This window comes from Delphinapterus leucas, chromosome 4 (assembly GCF_059928025.1).
Source record: "Delphinapterus leucas isolate spDelLeu-1000000601 "Yukka" chromosome 4, BTC_Dleu_Yukka2, whole genome shotgun sequence".
In the NCBI taxonomy this organism is placed as follows: Eukaryota; Metazoa; Chordata; class Mammalia; order Artiodactyla; family Monodontidae; genus Delphinapterus; species Delphinapterus leucas.
In genome coordinates this window covers 138,844,335-138,862,791 of record NC_143132.1, presented here as the reverse complement: position 1 = coordinate 138,862,791, position 18,457 = coordinate 138,844,335, and the positions used below count along the sequence as shown (strand labels likewise).

Sequence of the window (18,457 nt, the reverse complement as noted above, 5' to 3'; positions counted from 1 at the left end):
CTTTATGTCTTCTCAAAATGTTCAGGCTGCCTTAAATAACCAGAGGTGGTTTACTGGCATTCAGTGATCACTTTACCAATCCCAAAGTGGTAGCAGCTTTGCAGCTATCATCAGTTTCAATCATTTCCATGTGCCCTTTTCTCCGAAACGTTCTGGAGACAGGCACGGGTGTCCAATCACAGTAGAAACTGGGGTGAATGCGTGCATATCTGCCCATGGCACCTTAAACCCCACAGAGAAAAGGCCCCCCATCCCAAAGAATAATGTCCACCCTAACACCGAGATTGGTCTCCAGTTCCAGTGGAGAGATGGGGGTGGGAAAAGACAAAAGGGGCAGCGGGTCCCTCTGTCGCCCTGCCCCTCTCCAGGACAATGGCTCAAATAGCCACAGCAGTACTGGCTGCCCCCCTGAGAGCCACCAGTGCCATTTGCTAATTTGCTACGTGTGTAATAGCTACTCTTCTAGGCCTGGCATTACATACTCCTAAACCAGTACAGTTTAGTCAGACAAAAGGCAAAAAAAGAATACATTTCATAAAAACTATATAAAAATAAAGATACTTAATGTGACAAATGCAAGTTAGGGAATCCAGAAACCAATATTCAAGTGCAGCAGATTATAATTCTTCTGAAAAAGAGTGCCAAGTGGGAATGAATAAACTCTAGTACCTTCTAAAGGGGCAGGTTCAAAGCCCTAGGAGAGAAAAAGGTGAAACTAAAACAGAAGAAAGCAGCAAGCAAGAGCACAGGGTACATCTTCAGCATTTGAGGAAAGGCGGGTGGGGAGGAATCACAAGGCAAGAAACCACTGTTTAGCTCTTCTCCTGTGCTGGATGCTTTTACCTCACTGACTCCTCTAAGCAGCCCTTGAAAGGATGAGCCCCATTTGAAGATGAGGATACTATGACCTAAAAGAGTTAATAAGCAGCTTGCCAGTGGTTAATGGAATTTAAAACCAAGTGTGCCCAAATTCAAATGCTTTCATCCATAAACTAAGCCTGCTGCTTCCCTGGCAGAATAAGAAAATGCCAGCAAATCTGATCACTATAATGATTATAAAGAGGCTCATTTAAGAATGACGAGAAAGAGGAAATTGTTTTATGTGTTGGAATATTGATTTCACTTTTTCAAATCTGTTTTTTAATGAAAACAATAAAATTCAAGTGACTATAACATAATAATTATGGGGGAAAAAAAAGGACACGGGGGAAAATTACCAATGAAGAAAAAGGAAAGAGCTTTCCTAAGAAGGCCACTCCAGACAGTAGCATCCAGACCCAGTCAAGGACTTGAAAGGCAGCTCACCGATGCAGAGCCAGCACTGGTGGATGTCCACAGCAAAGGAAGTGATGAGACCTGACTTAAGATCGTGCCTCAGCGTCCAGGCATTGCTGGAAGACCTGAGGTCCCAGCCCACCAGAGCGCCGTTCACAGTGGCGTAGGCCAGCACAGACTGCGCCCCGGAGTTGAAGTGATGCATGTCCACCACACAGCCGTCCTCCTTTTGGTCTAGGACTCTAAGGAGACACACATCAAAAGGCAAAGACTTTTCCAGTCACTAAAAACACAGTACCCTTCTCCACTGAAGATGAATCTATATTCTAACCATGGTCAAGAAATAAAAACTCTGTGACCCATAAGACAATGATAGCTGACCATTTTTAAAAAATTATTTTAGAACTACAGAAGAGTTGCAAAAATAGTACACAGACTTCCGTATATCCTTCGCTCACCTTCCCCTCACGCTAACACTTTACATAAACATAGACCATTTATCAAAACTAAGAAATTGACCTTGGTACAGTACCCATAAGGTACAAAACATGGTTGGATTTCACCAGTTTTCCCACTAGTGACCTAACCGCTCCAGACCAAGACACCGCCTGGCATCTAGCTGCCGCGTTTCCTTCATCTCCTCCACCTATGACAGCGCCTCAGTCTGTCCTTTCACGACCTTGACATTCCTGAATGTCATGTCATGTGTTCTCACAAACAGAGCTGGTGCCTTACTGGGAGAGAGACCACATGTGTGACGTGCCCGTCTCAGTGCACAGACGGGAGCACCTGACGTCAGCACGTGATGCCAGTGATGTCCACCTGGATCATGTGGCTAAGGTAGCGCCTGGCAGGACCCTCCACTGTAAACTTATTATTTTTTATTTTTCCATTTATAACTAGTCTATACTTAGGGGAAATTCTTTTCAGACTATGCAAAAACCTGTTTCTGTGTAAACTTTTGTCCACTAATTTTAGGACCTGTGGACAAATCATGCCTGTGGTGTTCTATTTCCCTTGGTTCTTCTACGCTTATTAGAATTCTTCTGTACAGAAAAGCTGCCATTTCTCTTGTCAGCTCGTCTCTGTCAGTATGGACTTGTGGACATTTATTTTATCCTCTGAGTTATGACCCAACACAGTCGTTGCCTCTTGTTGCTCAGCTTGCTCCAAGTCTGGCCATGGGACACTCTGTCAGGCTGGCTCAAACGCCCTTGCAATGTGCTCTTACTGACCACTTCCTAACCTTCTGGCATCACAGGATGCTCCAGATGCATCTTGTGTCTTCCCTGCCCAGGCTCTGGAATCAACCAGTTTTTCAAGGAGTCCTGGTCCCTTTTATTAGAGAATGGCATTTAAAACCAAGGTCTATGAGCTAAGTGCTCATCGCTATGGGGATGCCCCTGTGTCTAGTACCTCTCAACGGCCAGAGCTAGGAAATATATTCTGTATACTACCCTCATGCACACAGACCCAACTCTATTTCTGTATCTATTTGTGTGTGTCTACATGTACGTGTGTGTATATATACATGTGTGTATACACATACACAAAGATGTATGTCATGAGTCATACTGATATCGAGTCCATACTGATATCTATCCAGCACCAGGCTTCATTCTAGCCAGCCCCCTTTCCTTGTCTGTAATTTCTTTCCTCCAGTGAGAAACCTGGCTCTCATTATCTATAATACGTTTACTTATTCAACCCTAGTGTACAAATAAAGTCATTTTGGAATTATTAAACCATAACCATGTGAAAAACAACCAACTAGAATACAACGTTTGAGCTCAGCTCCTTTTGTCATTAGCCTGCAGTTTTCCCAAGTTGTTCAGCTGCCTCCTTTATTCCCCTTACTCTTCCACGTGACTATGTGATTCATCTGTACAACAGTTAGACTGACTGCCATAGGCTGCACTCTACCTCTCCCCCAATATCCTGGTTGCTTCGGGGTTTTTTTTTATTTAATCTTATATACAGTAAAATTCATTTTGTGGTATACAGTTCTATGCATTATGACAAATCCATTTCATGTATCTTCTACCACAGAACCATACAGTACAACTCCACACCCCAAAATGTATCTTGTGCAGCCCCTTTGTAGTCACCCCCTACCCCTATCCCCAAGCTGTGGTAACCATGGATCTGTCTTCCTCCCTCTAACTTCATGTTTTCCAGAATAGCATATACGTCTGACTTAGCTGCCCCACCCTACTCAACTACTCTGCTTTGGCTACATCTGGTGTCACCCCCTCCAGGCCTTCTTCCTTATCCACCTGCAAGCTGGCCCCCCATCCCTGTCACAGGGCACGCTGTCACACTGCACTGAAATCATCTGTTCACTGGTCTGTCTCTCCCACTAGACTGTGGTTTCTTAGAGAGTACAACACATCTTATTCGTTTCTGGAATTTTCATTGTGCAGCACATACTAGTCAGTTGAAAAATTATTCTGCTTGATCTTAAATATCTTACCTTGCATGTGTTTCATCTACAGGCAACTACAATTTATAAGAAACGGAGGAAATTCTCAGATAAAACCAGCCAGGACCTTGTTTTTAAAATGATAAGCAAATCATCTGACTAAAACCTCTGCTCTGTGTTCCCATCACCTCCAGAGGTTTTAATGCCAAGTAACAAAATGCTGACAACACTTGAATTTTCTTTAATGAAGAACACTCACATTTTCAAATCAGCCAGCCAGAGTTGAGACAGAAGCTGTAACTGATAATTAGGTTATTCAGACAGATTCCAGACTGGGATGGGCCACAAGTTCAAAGCTGCCCTTCTGACCTTTCGGCAAATTGGCAGAAAGTAATAGGCAGACATAGTTTCCTGAAACTATGTGTGATAGATTTGAGTTGGAAACACAATTTTATTTATTTCATGTGCTTAAAAAAAGAAGTAAATTCTCAAAGGTCCTCAGTTGATCCAAACTGTATTAGAGAGGGAGGGTTAAATTATAGTACACTAAATGCAGTTTACAAAACACAAAAGATAGACAGATACCTGCTTTGTAGAGGATGAATTTTAGGAGACTTGGGCAGCTTAGAGGCCTCAATTCCAAGAAGCTGGACAGCACCATTATCAGACGCTATGGCTAAGTATTGGGAACCCTGGCAGAATGTGAGTGTCTTGACACGTCCCCCAATTCGGCTATACGTAAGAATAGACCTGCACAAAAGAAAAGTAAGACTGCGTTTCTGAAAAGCCACAAGAGTATTATTATTGCTGATATTAAATAGCCACATGACTGTTAACAAACAAAAAGTACTACTCTGAGGTCTGTTTCACTCCTTGACCTCATAACAAAAACAATAATCCCCCTCAAAAGCACTGGTACAAAATCACCTTTTCTTCTGATATTTTTTAATGGCCACCTTCACACACTTCTCTCCAATCACAGAAAGACTGTCCATCCTCCTCTCCAGCTGGAACTCCCATACTTGTGGCCCTGACCCAGTTCTCCTTCCTCTCTGCAATTCCTAAGCCCTACTCTTACCCCTGCAGTTATTCTATAATCCCTCAGATGCAGCCTGGCACAGCAGGAAAGGCACTGGCTTTGGAATCAAAGGGCTGAGTTCCACTTCTGACGACCCATATGATCTAGGTCAAGCCATTAACCTGTTCTGCATCTCAGTTTACTCATTTACAAAACAAAGACTGCCCAATTTATGCAACTGGGACATAGTGTAAATAACATATAAGTCATAAAACATTCATTAATGCACAATATTATTATAATATTCAGTCTCTCTCACACACATTGACCTCTCAAGCTGCCTATCCTCCTTAAGTTCACTGCCAAACTTCTTGACCCTCACCTACACAGGGTGCCTGCCTCCCATCACCACAAAGTCCCTCCTTCACTGCCCCCTGCAAGGGCTGCATACTCAGCCTTCTAAGGGGCCATTCCCCTAAAAGGTCACAAGTCCCTAATCACCAAATTTATTCACCTCTATCTTTTGTAATTTATTTAATTTTACTATACAAATTAACACATATTAAATATACAAAAATTACTGAAATACAGAAAAGTAAAACCATACTTCTACCACCCAGAGGAACACTATTGACATTTTCTTATATATCCTTCCAAAGAGTTTTCTATGCATATAACAATATATTCATATTTGCTTTTCAAATTAATATGGAATCATATTTTATATATTTTTAATTAATCATGCCTCTCTAGTTCACTTTTTGTTAATAGCAGCTTTGCTGAAATAAAATTTGTAGACCATAAAGTACAACATTTTAAAGTGTATAATTCAGTGACTGGTGTAGCATTCATCAGTATTTCATCCCTTTTTGTGCCAAAATAATATTCCAGTGTATGGATACACCACATTTGTTTATCTGTTCAATAGCTGATAGACATTCTGGTTTCCACTTTTTGGCTTTTATGAATAATGCTACTATGAACACTCGTTTATAGATTTTCATGTGAACAAATGTTTTCAACTCTCTTGGGTTTATAGCTAGAATACCCAGAATAAATGAAACTGCAGGGTCATAAGGTAAATCTATGTTTAGCATTTGAGAAACTGCCAACTTTTTTCCAAAGTTGCTGCATCATTTTACATTCCTACCAGCAATGTACAAAGGTGCCAATTTCTCCACATCCTCTCCAGCACTGTTATTGTCTTTTTGATTATAGCATTCTAGTGGCTGTGACGTGGTAACTCACTGTGGTTTTGATTTACATTTCCCTAATGATGTGGAATATTTTTTGTGTATATATTGGTCCTATTTGGAGAGAAATCTACAATTACCCCTTCATATTCTTGGGGGAGTGGTTCCAGGACCCCCAGTGGATTCCAAAATCAGTGAATGCTCTAGTCCCTTACAGGAAGCCCTCTGTATCCAAGGGTTCCATATCCAGAGAAAATATTCTATCCACGGCTGACTGAATCTACAGAACCCACAGGTATGAAGGACCGACACTATCTGAATCCTCTGCTTTTCAATTGTTTTTTTTATTGTTAAGAGTTCTTTATATACTCAGGGTACTTAAACATATGATTTTAAAATATTTATCTCATTCTGTGGGTTTTCCTTTCGCTTTCTTGACAGTGTCCTTTGAAGCACAAATGTTTATAATTTTGATGAAGTCACATCTATTTTCTGTCACTTGTGCTTTTTGATGGTATATTTCAGAAACTCCTGCCTAATCCAAGGTCACATAGAACTACATGCTTATGTTTTCTTCAGTTTTATAGTTTAGCTCTTACATTTAGGTCTATGATCCATTTTGAAAACTTCTCTGCAAACTCATTCTTCTGCATGTGGCTGCCCAGTAATCCCTGCACCATCTTTTCAGGTTATTCTGTCCCCCATTCAACTGTCCTGGCACCCTTCTCAGAAAACAGTGACCATAAATGCACTTCTGCATGTCAGTTCTAGCCCACTGATTAATATATTTATCCTTATGCCAGTAATACAGTGTCCTGACTGCTGTAGCTTTGTAGCAAATCTGGGAAGTGTGAGTTCTCAAACTTTGTTCTTTCCTAAATTTTAAGACTGTTTTGGCTATTTAAGTCCTTTGCATTTCTTTATGAACTGTAGGATCAGAATGTCAATTTCTGCAGAAAGAGGCAGCTGGAAATTTCATACAGATTTCATAGAATCTGAAGATCAACTGGGATGTCTTTCCACTTATTTAGGTCTTCTATAATTTCTTTTTTTTATATATCACTTCTTTCAATGATGTTTTGCAGCTTTCACTATTCAAGTCTTATGCTATTTTGTTAGATTGATTCCTCAGTACTTTATTCTTTCTGATGCTAGAGTAAATGGACTTGTTTCCTTTATTTCATCTTTGGATTGTTCACTGTTAGCAAACAGGAATCCAACTAAGTTTTGTACACATAAATACAACATAATCTTCTATTCTGCAACTTTGTGGAACTCATGTTAGTTCAAATAGGTTTTTCTTTTTTTTAACATCTTTATTGGAGTGTAATTGCTTTACAATGTTGTGTTAGCTTCTGCTGTGTAACAAAGTGAATCAGCTATATGTATACATGGGCCCATATCCTCTCCCTCTTGTGTCTCCCTCCCACCCTCCATATCCCACCCCTGTAGGTGGTCACAAAGCACGGAGCTCATTTCCCTGTGCTATGCAGCTGCTTCCCACTAGCTATCTATTTTACATTTGGTAGTGTATATATGTCAATGCTATTCTCTCATTTCGTCCCAGCTTACCCTTCACCCTCCCCATGTCCTCAAGACCATTCTCCACATCTGTGTCTTTATTCCTGTCCTGACCCTAGGTTCGTCAGAACTTTTTTTTTTTTTTAGATTTCATATATATGTGTTAGCATACGGTGTTTTTCTGACTTACTTCACTCTGTATGACAGACTCTAGGTCCATCCACCTCACTACAGATACCGCAATTTCATTTCTTTTTATGGCTGAGTAATATTCCGCTGTATATATGTGCCACATCTTCTTTATCCATCCATTGGTGGACACTTAGGTTGCTTCCATGTCCTGTCTATTGTAAATAGTGCTGCAACGAACACTGTGGTTTTGGATTATGGTTTTCTCAGGGTATATGCCCAGTAGAGGCATTGCTGGGTCATATGGTAATTCTACTTTTAGTTTTTTAAGGAACCTCCATACTGTTCTCCATAGTGGCTATATCAATTTGCATTCCCACCAACAGTGCAATATGGTTCCCTTTTCTCCACACTCTCTCCAGCATTTATTGTTTGCAGATCTTTTTCATGATGGCCATTTTGACTGGTGTGAGGTAATACCTCACTGTAGTTTTGATTTTCATTTCTCTAATGATTAGTGATGCTGAGCATCCTTTCATGTGTTTGCTGGCAATCTGTATATCTTCTTTGGAGAAATGTCTATTTAGGTCTTCTGCCCATTTTTGGATTGGGTTATTCGTTTTTTTGATATTGAGCTGCATGAGCTGCTTGGACATCTTGGAGATTAATCCTTTGTCAGTTGATTCATTTGCAAATATGTTCTCCCATTCTCAGGGCTGTCTTTTCATCTTCTTTATGGTTTCCTTTGCTGTGCGAAAGCTTTTAACTTTCATTAGGTCCCATTTGTTTATTTTTGTTTTTATTTCCATTTCTCTAGGAGGTGGGTCAGAAAGGATCTTGCTGTGATTTATGTCACAGAGTGTTCTGCCTATGTTTTCCTCTAAGAGTCTGATAGTGTCTGGCCTTACATTTAGATCTTTAATCCATTTTGAGTTTTTTTCTATATGATGTTAGGGAGCGTTCTAACTTCATTCTTTTACATGTAGCTGTCCAGTTTTCCCAGCACAACTTATTGAAGAGGCTGTCTTTTCTTGACTGTACATTCTTGCCTTCTTTATCAAAGATAAGGTGACCAAGTGCATGGGTTTATCTCTGGGCTTTCTATCCTCTTCCATTGATCTATATTTCTATTTTGTACAGTACCATGTTGCCTTGATTACTTTGGCTTTGTACTATAGTCTGAAGTCAGGCAGCCTGATTCCTCCAGCTCCATTTATCTTTCTCGAGATTGCTTTGACTATTCGGCGTCCTTTGTGTTTCCATACAAATTGTGAAATTTCTTGTTCTAGTTCTGTGAAAAATGCCATTGGTACTTTGATAGGGATTGCACTGAATCTGTAGATTGCTTTGGGTAGTAGAGTCATTTTCACAATGTTGATTCTTCCAATCCAAGAACATGGTATATCTCTCCATCTGTTTATATCGTCTTTAATTTCTTTCATCAGTGTCTATTTTTTCTGCATACAGGTCTTTTTGTCTCCTTAGGTAGGTTTATTCCCAGGTATTTTATTCTTTTTGTTGCAATGGTAAATGGGAGTGTTTCCTTAATTTCTCTTTCAGATTTTTCATCATTAGTGTATAGGAATGCAAGAGATTTCTGTGCATTAACTTTGTATCCTGCTACTTTACCAAATTCATTGATTAGCTATAGTAGTTTTCTGGTGGCATCTTTAGGATTCTCTATGTATAGTATCATGTCATCTGCAAACACTGACAGTTTTACTTCTTCTATTCCAATTTGGACTCCTTTTATTTCTTTTTCTTCTCTGATTTCTGTGGCTAAAACTTCCAAAACTATGTTGAATAATAGTGGTGAGAGAGGGCAACCTTGTCTTGTTCCTGATATTAGAGGAAATGGTTTCGGTTTTTCACCATTGAGAACAATGTTGGCTGTGGGTTTGTCATATACGGCCTTTATTATGTTGAGGTACGTTCCCTTTATGCCTACTTTCTGGAGAATTTTTATCATAAACGGGTGTTGAATTTTGTCAAACGCTTTTTCTTCACCTACTGCGATTATCATATAGTTTTGCTCATTCAATTTGTTAATATAGTTTATCACATTGATTGATTTTCATATATTGAAGAATCCTTATATTCCTGGGATGATAAACCAGACCTGATCATGGCGTATGATCCTTTTAATGTGCTGTTGGATTCTGTTTGCCAGTATTTTGTTGAGGATTTTTGCATCCATGTTCATCAGTGATATTGGCCTGTAGTTTTCTTTTTTTGTGGCATCTTTGTCTGGTTTTGGTATCAGGGTGATGGTGGCCTCCTAGAATGAGTTTGGGAGTGCTCCTCCCTCTGCTATATTTTGGAAGAGTTTGAGAAGGATAGGTGTTAACTCTTCTTTAAATGTTTCATAGAATTCGCCTGTGAAGTCATCTGGTCCTGGGCTTTTGTTTGTTGGAAGATTTTTAATCACAGTCTCAATTTCAGTGCTTGTGACTGGTCTGTTGATATTTTCTATTTCTTTCTGGTTCAGTCTTGGAAGGTTGTGCTTTTCTAAGAATTTGTCTATTTCTTCCAGGTTATCCATTTTATTGGCATATAGTTGCTTATAGTAATCTCTCATGCCCCTTTGTATTTCTGCAGTGTCAGCTGTTACTTCTCCTTTTTCGCTTCTAATTCTGTTGATTTGAGTCCTCTCCCTTCTTTTTCTTGATGAGTCTGGCTAATGGTATATCAATTTTTTTTATCTTCTCAAAGAACCAGTGTTTAGTTTTACTGATCTTTGCTACTGTTTCCTTCATTTCTTTTTCATTTATTTCTGAACTGATCTTTATGATTTCTTTCCTTCTGCTAACTTTGGGGTTTTTTTGTTCTTCTTTCTCTAGTTTCTTTAGGTGTAAGGTTAGGTTGTTTATTTGAGATGTTTCTTGTTTCTTGAGGTAGGATTGTATTGCTATAAACGTCTCTCTTAGAACTGCTTTTGCTGCATCCCATAGGTTTTTGGGTGGTCGTGTTTTCATTGTAATTTGTTTCTAGGTGTTTTTTGATTTCCTCTTTGAGTTCTTCAGTGATCTCTTGGTTATTTAGTAGTGTATTTTTTAGCCTCTATGTGTTTGTATTTTTTACAATTTTTTCCTGTAACTGATATCTAGTCTCATAGCATTGTGGTCAGACAAGGTACTTGATATGATTTCAATTTTCTTAAATTTACCAAGGCTTGATTTGTGACCCAATATATGATCTATCCTGGAAGAATGTTCCATAAGCACTTGAGAAGAAAGTGTATTCTGTTGTTTTTCGATGGAATGTCCTATAAATATCAACTGAGTCCACCTTGTTTAATGTATCATTTAAAGCTTGTGTTTCCTTATTTATTTTCACTTTGGATGATCTGTCCATTGGTAAAAGTGGGGTGTTAAAGTCCACTACTATGATTGTGTTACTGTTTATTTCCCCTTTTACGGCTGTTAGCATTTGCCTTATGTATTGAGGTGCTCCTACGTTGCGTGCATAAATATTTACAATTGTTATATATTCTTCTTGGATTGATCCCTTGATCATTATGTAGTGTCCTCTTAAGTCTGTTTTGTCTGATATGAGAATTGCTACTCCAGCTTTCTTTTGAATTCCATTTGCATGGAATATCTTTTTCAATCCCCTCACTTTCAGTCTGTATGTGTTCATAGGTCTGAAGTGGGTCTCTTGCAGACAGCATATATATGGGTCGTGTTTTTGTATCCATTCAGCCAGTCTATGTCTTTTGGTTGGAGCATTTAATCCATTTATATTTAAGGTAATTATCGATATGTATGTTCCTATTACCATTTTCATAATTGTTCTGGGTTTCTTTTTGTAGGTCTTTTCCTTCTCTTGTGTTTCCTGCCTAGAGAACTTCCTTTAACATTTGCTGTGAAGCTGGTTTGGTGGTGCTGTATTCTCTTAACGTTTGCTTGTCTGTAAAGCTTTTAATTTCTCCAACGAATCTGAATGAGATCCTTGCTGGGTAATCCTGGTTGTAGCTTTTTCCCTTTCATCATTTTAAATATGTCCTGCCCTTCTGGCTTGCAGAGTTTCGACTGACAGATCAGCTATTAACTTTACGGGGATTCCCCCTTGTATGTTATTTGTTGCTTTTCCCTTGCTGCTTTTAATATTTTTTCTTTGTATTTAATTTTTGATAGTTTGATTAATATGTCTTGGCATGTTTCTCCTTGGATTTATCCAAGGGGAAGTATGGGACTCTCTGTTCTTCCTGGACTTGACTATTTCCTTTCCCATGTTAGGGAAGTTTGCAACTATAATTTCTTCAAATATTTTCTCAGTCTCTTTCTTTACCTCTTCTTCTTCTGGAACCCCTAGTATTTGAATGTTGGTGCATTTAATGTTGTCCCAGAGGTCTCTGAGGCTGTCCTCAATTATTTTCATTCTTTTTTTTCAGTAGTTATTTCCACTCTTTTATCTTCCAGGTCACTAATGCATTCTTCCGCCTCAGTTATTCTGCTATTGAGTCCTTCTAGAGAATTTTTAATTTCATGTACTGTGTTGTTCATCGTTTGTTTGCTCTTTAGTTCTTCTAGGTCCTTGTTAAACTTTTTTTTATTTTCTCCATTCTATTTCCAAGATTTTGGATCATCTTTACTATCATTACTCTGAATTCTTTGTCAGGTAGACTGCCTGTTTCGTTTTCATTTGTTTGGTCTGGTGGGTTTTTACCTTGCTCCTTCATCTGCTGCATATTTGTCTGTCTTCTCATTTTGTCTAACTTACTGTGTTTGTGGTTACCTTTTCGCAGGCTGCAGGCTCCCATTGTTTTTGGTGTCTGCCCCCAGGGGGTGAGGTTGGTTCAGTGGCTTGTGTAGGCCTCCTGGTGGAGGGGACTGGTGCCTGTGTTCTGGTGGATGGGGCTGGATCTTGTCTTTCTGGTGGGCAGGGCTGCATCCAGTGGTGTGTTTTGAGGTGTCTGTGAACTTAGTATGATTTTAGGCAGCCTCTCTGCTAATGGGTGGAGTTGTGTTCCTGTCTTACTAGTTGTTTGACATGGGGCATCCAGCACTGGACCTTGCTGGCCACTGGGCGGAGCTGGGTCTTAGCATTGAGATGGAGATCTCTGGGAGAGCTCTCGCTGATTGATATTACATGGGGCCGGGAGGTGTGTGGTGGTCCAATGTCCTGAACTCAGTTCTCCCACCTCAGAGGCTAAGGCCTGACACCAGGCTGTAGCACCAAAACACTGTCAGCCACATGGCTTAGAAGAAAAGGGAGAAAAAAAGGAAGAAAAGAAAATTTTAAAGTAATAAATTAAAAAAATTATTAAAATTATATTTTAAAAATACAAAAAATAGAGCAACCAAACCAATAACCAAATCCACCCATGATAACAAGCGCTAAAGACTAAACTAAGATAAACGTTGAGAATCAGAAACACATCACTCACAGATAGCAAACCCCAAGCCTACAGTTGCTCACAAAGTCCACCAATTTGGGGATGATTTGTTGTCTATTCAGGTATTCCATGGATGCAGGGTACATCAAGTTGATTGTGGGCATTTAATCCGCTGCTCCTGAGGCTTCACGGAGAAACTTCCCTTTCTCTTCTTTGTTTGCACAGCTCCTGGGGTTCAGTTTTGGTTTTGGCCCCAGCTCTGTGCGTAGGTCACCCTCAGGCATGTGTTCCCACTCAGAGAGAAGGAGATTAAATCAGTGGCTGATTAGGGGACACTTGCTCATTCAGGCCAGAGGGAGGGAGGGGTACAGTAGTTATAATTGGAATGCGGGGCGAGCCTGTGGCAACAGAGACCAGCATGACGTTGCAACAGCCTGAGGCACACCATGTGTTCTCCTGGGGAAGTTGTCCCTGGATCACGGGACCCTGGCAGTGGCGTGCTGCACAGGCTCCCCGGAGGGTGTGGATAGTGACCTGTGCTTGCACACAGGATTCTTGGTGGCTGCAGCAGCAGCATTAGCATTTCATGCCTGTCTCTGGGGTCCCAGCTGATAGCTGCAGCTCATGCCCATCTCTGGAGCTCATTTAAGCGGTGCTCTCTGCCTTCTGTGGGCCAACAGGGAAGGAATCCCCTCCCCTCCCGCACCCCGAAACAATGGTCTCTTACCTCTTAGGCAGGTCTAGACTTTTTCCCGGACTCCCTCCTGGCTAGCTGTGGCACACAAGCCCCCTCCAGGCTGTCTTCACGCAGCCAACCCCAGTCCTCTCCCTGGTATCTGATCTCCAAAGCTGGAGCCTCAGCTCCCAGCCCCACCCGGCCCTGCGGGTGAGCAGACAAGCCTCTCAGGCTGGTGAGTGCTGGTCGGCACCAATCCTCTGTGCGGGAATCTCTCCGCTTTGACGTCTGCACCCCTATTGCTGCGCTCTCCTCCGTAGCTAAGAAGCTTCCCCCGACCCCCGCCCAGCCCCCATCTCCACCAGTGAAGGGGCTTCCTAGTGTGTGGCAACTTTTCCTCCTTCACAGCTCCCTCCCAGTGGCACAGGTCCCGACCCTATTCTTTTGTCCTGTTTTTTCTTTTGCCCTATGCAGGTACATGGGGATTTTGTTGCCTTTTGGTAAGTCTGAGGTCTTCTGCCAGCATTCAGTAGGTGTTCTGTAGGAGTTGTTCCACATGTAGATGTATCTTTGATGTATTTGTGGGGAGGAAGGTGATCTCCACGTCTTACTCCTCCACCATCTTGAAGGTCCCTCTGTTTTTTTCTTTTTATTGCTTAAGACAGTCTATATACAGGATCATACTGTCAGCTAATAGTTTTACTTCTTCCTTTCCAATCTGCATGCCTTATATTTCTTTTCCTTATCTAACTACCCCACGGAGAACCTCCAGTACAATGCTGAATGAAAGCAGTGAGAGTGGACATTCTTATCTGGCTCACCTTAGGGGAAAGCTTTCAGTCTTTCACCATCAAGTATGAAGTTAGTGGGCTTTTCACAGATGTCCTTATCAGTAGTTGTCTATAATAGTTTGTTAAATTGTTTTTACTCATAAAAGGGTGCTAGATTTTTATCAAATGTTTTATGAGAGTCTTTTGAGATCATATGTGGTCTTCATCCTTTATTTTTTTTTTTTTTTTTTTGTGGTATGTGGGCCTCTCACCGTTGTGGCCTCTCCCATTGCGGAGCACAGGCTCTGGATGCGCAGGCTCAGTGGCCATGGCTCACAGGCCCAGCCACTCCGTGGCATGTGGGATCTTCCCGGACCAGGGCACGAACCCGTGTCCCCTGCATCGGCAGGCAGACTCTCAACCACTGCGCCACCAGGGAAGCCCCATCCTTTATTAATATGATATATTCATGGATTGATTTTCATATATTGAAAAGGGTTTGCATTCTTGGGATAAACTGCACTTGGTCATGGTATATAATCCTTTATTATGTTGAATTCAGTTTACTAGTATTTTGTTGAGGATTTTAATGCCCATATTAACTATGGGTCTTGGTCTGCTGTTTTCTTGTGATATATTTATCTGGTTGTGGTATCAGGGTAACACTGGCCTTATAGAATGAGTTAGGAAATGTTCCCTCATCTATTTTTTGTAAAAGTTTTTGAAGGATGGGTGTTAATTGATGAAGCATTTGGTAGAATTCACCATGAAGCCATCTCAGCCTGGGTTTTTCTTTGTGGGAAGTTTTTCTTTTACTTACTAATTTAACCTTTTGTTTTAGGTCTATCCAGATTTTCTATTTGTTCTTGATTCACTTTTGACAGGTTGTATCTCTCTAGGAATCTAATCTGCCCATTTCATCTAGGTCATTTAATTTGTTGGTGTACAGCTGTTCGTAGTATTCCTCGGTACTCCATAGTAGTGTACTCAACAGTAACAACCCCTCTTCCATTCCCAATTTTAATAATTTGAGTCCTCTCCCTTTTTTTAATTGGTTATTGTAGAAAAGCTTTGCCAATTTTGATCTTCCCAAAGAACTGACTTTTGCTTTTGTTGGTTTTTCACCTTTATTTTCTATTCCCTATTTCATTTGTTTCCTCTTTAGTCTTTATGATTTCCTTCCTTCTACTTGCTTTGGGTTTACTTTCTCTTTTTTTCCTAGATTTTTAAGGTTAAGGCTAAGTTACTGATTTATCTTTCTTCTCTTTAAATACAGATGTGTACAGATATAAATTTCTCTTTGAACACTCCTTTAACTGCATCCCTATGCTTTGGTATGCTGTGTTTTCATTTTCAATCATCTCAAAATATTCTCTAGTTTCCCTTTGAACCACTGCTTATTTTGCCATGTGTTGCTTAATCTCCACATACCTGTGAATTTTCCAAACTGCTTTCTGTTACTGATACCTAGTTTCATTCCACTGTGGTTAAAGAACATATATGTTGATATGGCTCAGTGCCTTTAAATTTATTGAAGCTTGTTTTCTGTCCTAGATATGATTTAACCTGGAATTGTTCCATGTGCCCCTGAGAAGAATGTGTATTCTGCTGTAGCTGGGTAGAGCGTTCTATAGTTGTATGTTAGAGCTGGTGAGTCTGCAGTGTTGTTCAAGTCTTCTACTGCCTTGTTGATCCATCTATAATGAAAGCAGAGTACTGAAGTCTCCGACTATTACTGTTGAATTGTCTATTTTCCCCTTCAATTCTGTCAGTTTTTTCTCCATTCGGGGGCTCTGCTGTTAGTGGCATTTGTTTGTAATTGCTGTTTCCCTGACGCGCTGCCGCTTTTGTCATTATAAAATGTCCTTGTCTGTCTCTAGTATCAATTTTTGTGTTAAAATTTATTCTGTCTGATATTAGCACAGCCGCTCCACCTCTCTTTTAGGAACTGTCTGCATGAAGTATCTTTTTCTTCAGTCCTTTTACTCTCACACTGTGTCTTTGAATCTAAAGTGATGTCTCCTTGGACAACACATAGTCATATCATATTTTGTCATATTTCTGCCAACTCTGCTTTTTGACTACATTTAATGGAATTACCAATAAGGTAGGACTTATGTGTGACATTTTGCTATTTGTTTTCTCTGTCTTACATGGGTTTTTTGTGGGTTTTTTTTTTTGGTTGTTGCTCTTCTATTCCACTACTGCTGCCTTTAACTGCTGTTAAAAAGATATTTTCTAGTACACCATTTTAATTCCCTAGTTTCTTTTACTATGTGTTTTTGTGTTTTACTAAATGTTTTTAAGTGTTTCTTTCAGTGGTTTCCCTGGGAAATACAATTAACGTCTAAAAACAATCAGATTAATACCAACTTTGCTCCAATATATCTGTTCCCTCCTCCCCTGTCTGTACTATTAACATAATACAAATTACACCTTTATATACTATAAGCCCATCAATACAGTTTTATAATTATTTCTTTATATAGTCTTGTCTCAAATCAGACAGCAGGTAAAAAGAGTTACAGAAAAAAATAATTTGTACTGTCTTATATTCACTCACGTATCTACCTTTACCCCATGCTCTTTATTTCATCATGTGGTTCAAGTTAGTCTCATGTCCTTTCCTTTCAGCACAATAGACTCTTTTTAGTATTTCTTTTAGGGAAAATCTGCTAACAATAAATTCCCTATTTTTATTTAACTTGGAATGTCTTAATTTCTCCTTTGTTTCTGAAAGACAATTCTGCTAGATATAGAATTATTGATTGACACTCTTTTTCTTTCAAGACTCTGAATACATCATCCCACTGACTTCCAGGCTCCATCATTTTCTGATGAAATGTCAGCTGTTAATCTTACTGAAGATCCCTTGTACGAGATGAGTCACATTTCTCTGCTGCTTCAAAATTTTCTCTGTGTCTTTCATCAATTTGCCTATAATGTCTCTAGTATGGCTCTCTTTGATCTTTATCCTACTTGGAGTTTGTTGGGCTTCTCAGATGTGCAGATTAATGTTTTTTGTCAAATCTAGGGGAGTTTCAAACACTTTTTCTTCAAATATTCTTTCTGCTCCGTTTTCTCTCTCCTTGCCTTCTGGGACTCCTATCATGTGTATGTTGGTTCCACAGGTCTCTGAGGCTCTGTTCAGTTTTCTTTATTCTTTTTTAGTTTTCATACCTCTGAATGGATGTCAAACTGATCTATCGTCAAGTCCCTGGTTTATTCTCTTGCCAGTTGAAATCTGCTGTTCAGCCCTAAATTTTTCATTTCAGTTATACTTTTCAACTCCAGGATTTCTGCTTATCATTTCTATCCCTTTGACATTATCTATTTGTTGAGACATTTTTCCATACTTTCCTTTCAACCCTTTAGACATGGTTTCTTCTAATTCTTTGAACATATTTTTAGTCACTAATTTAAAGTCATTGTCTAGTAAGTCCAATGTCTGGCATCAGTGAGGTACTGTTTCTATTACCTGCATTTTTTCCTGTGTATAGGACACACTTTCTGATTTCTTTGCTTGACCTGCAATTTTTGTCCATAACTGGACATTCTAATTGATATGAATCAACTTCGGAAATAATATACCAATGTCGTTGCTGTTTGTTTAATGATTTGCCTGGACTAATTCTACAAAGTCTGTATTCTCTCTCATGTGTGGCCACTGAACTCTTTGTTCAGTTAGATTAGTGGTCAGTTAATGACATTTCCTTACATCTCATGAACTGATAAGGGCTCCAGCCTTTGTTGAGGCTCTCTGTGCTCGCTGTGGCACACCTTCAGCAAAGCAGTTTACAACTTGGCCTTATCCTTCATTTCCTGCTTGCACAGAGTCTCAAGGTCAGCCAGAGGTGAGAACCTGGGGTCTCCTCAGTTCTTTCTTGGGCTTGTGCACAACTGTGCAAGTGCATGTGGTCTTACAGATATCCATGAATACATCCAAACTTTTCAAAAGGCCCCTATTGATATCTCACTCTTCCTTTAAAGTTTTTTGTCAGCCTCTTATGAGCTACAACTGGGAATGCCACCTCAGGGAGCTGCAATGTTAAACAAATACCACCAATAATTTCAACAAATGCCCTATGGGTAGAGTTTTTCTCAAAGAACAAAGC

At 39.9% G+C, this 18,457-nt stretch overlaps 1 protein-coding gene across 5 annotated transcripts in view; it reads right to left on the bottom strand.

The window, feature by feature from the left end:
* Positions 1 to 18,457, bottom strand: part of PIK3R4 (phosphoinositide-3-kinase regulatory subunit 4) — a 74,124-nt gene that overhangs the window by 6,522 nt on the left and 49,145 nt on the right. For all 5 annotated transcript variants that reach the window (XM_089911158.1, XM_022561728.2, XM_022561729.2 and 2 more), the window contains 2 exons: positions 4,283 to 4,447; positions 1,306 to 1,517 (listed from right to left, as the gene is read on the bottom strand). In XM_089911158.1, the coding sequence (XP_089767284.1) occupies positions 1,306 to 1,517; positions 4,283 to 4,447 (377 nt within the window). The remainder of the gene's footprint in view (positions 1 to 1,305; positions 1,518 to 4,282; positions 4,448 to 18,457) is intronic.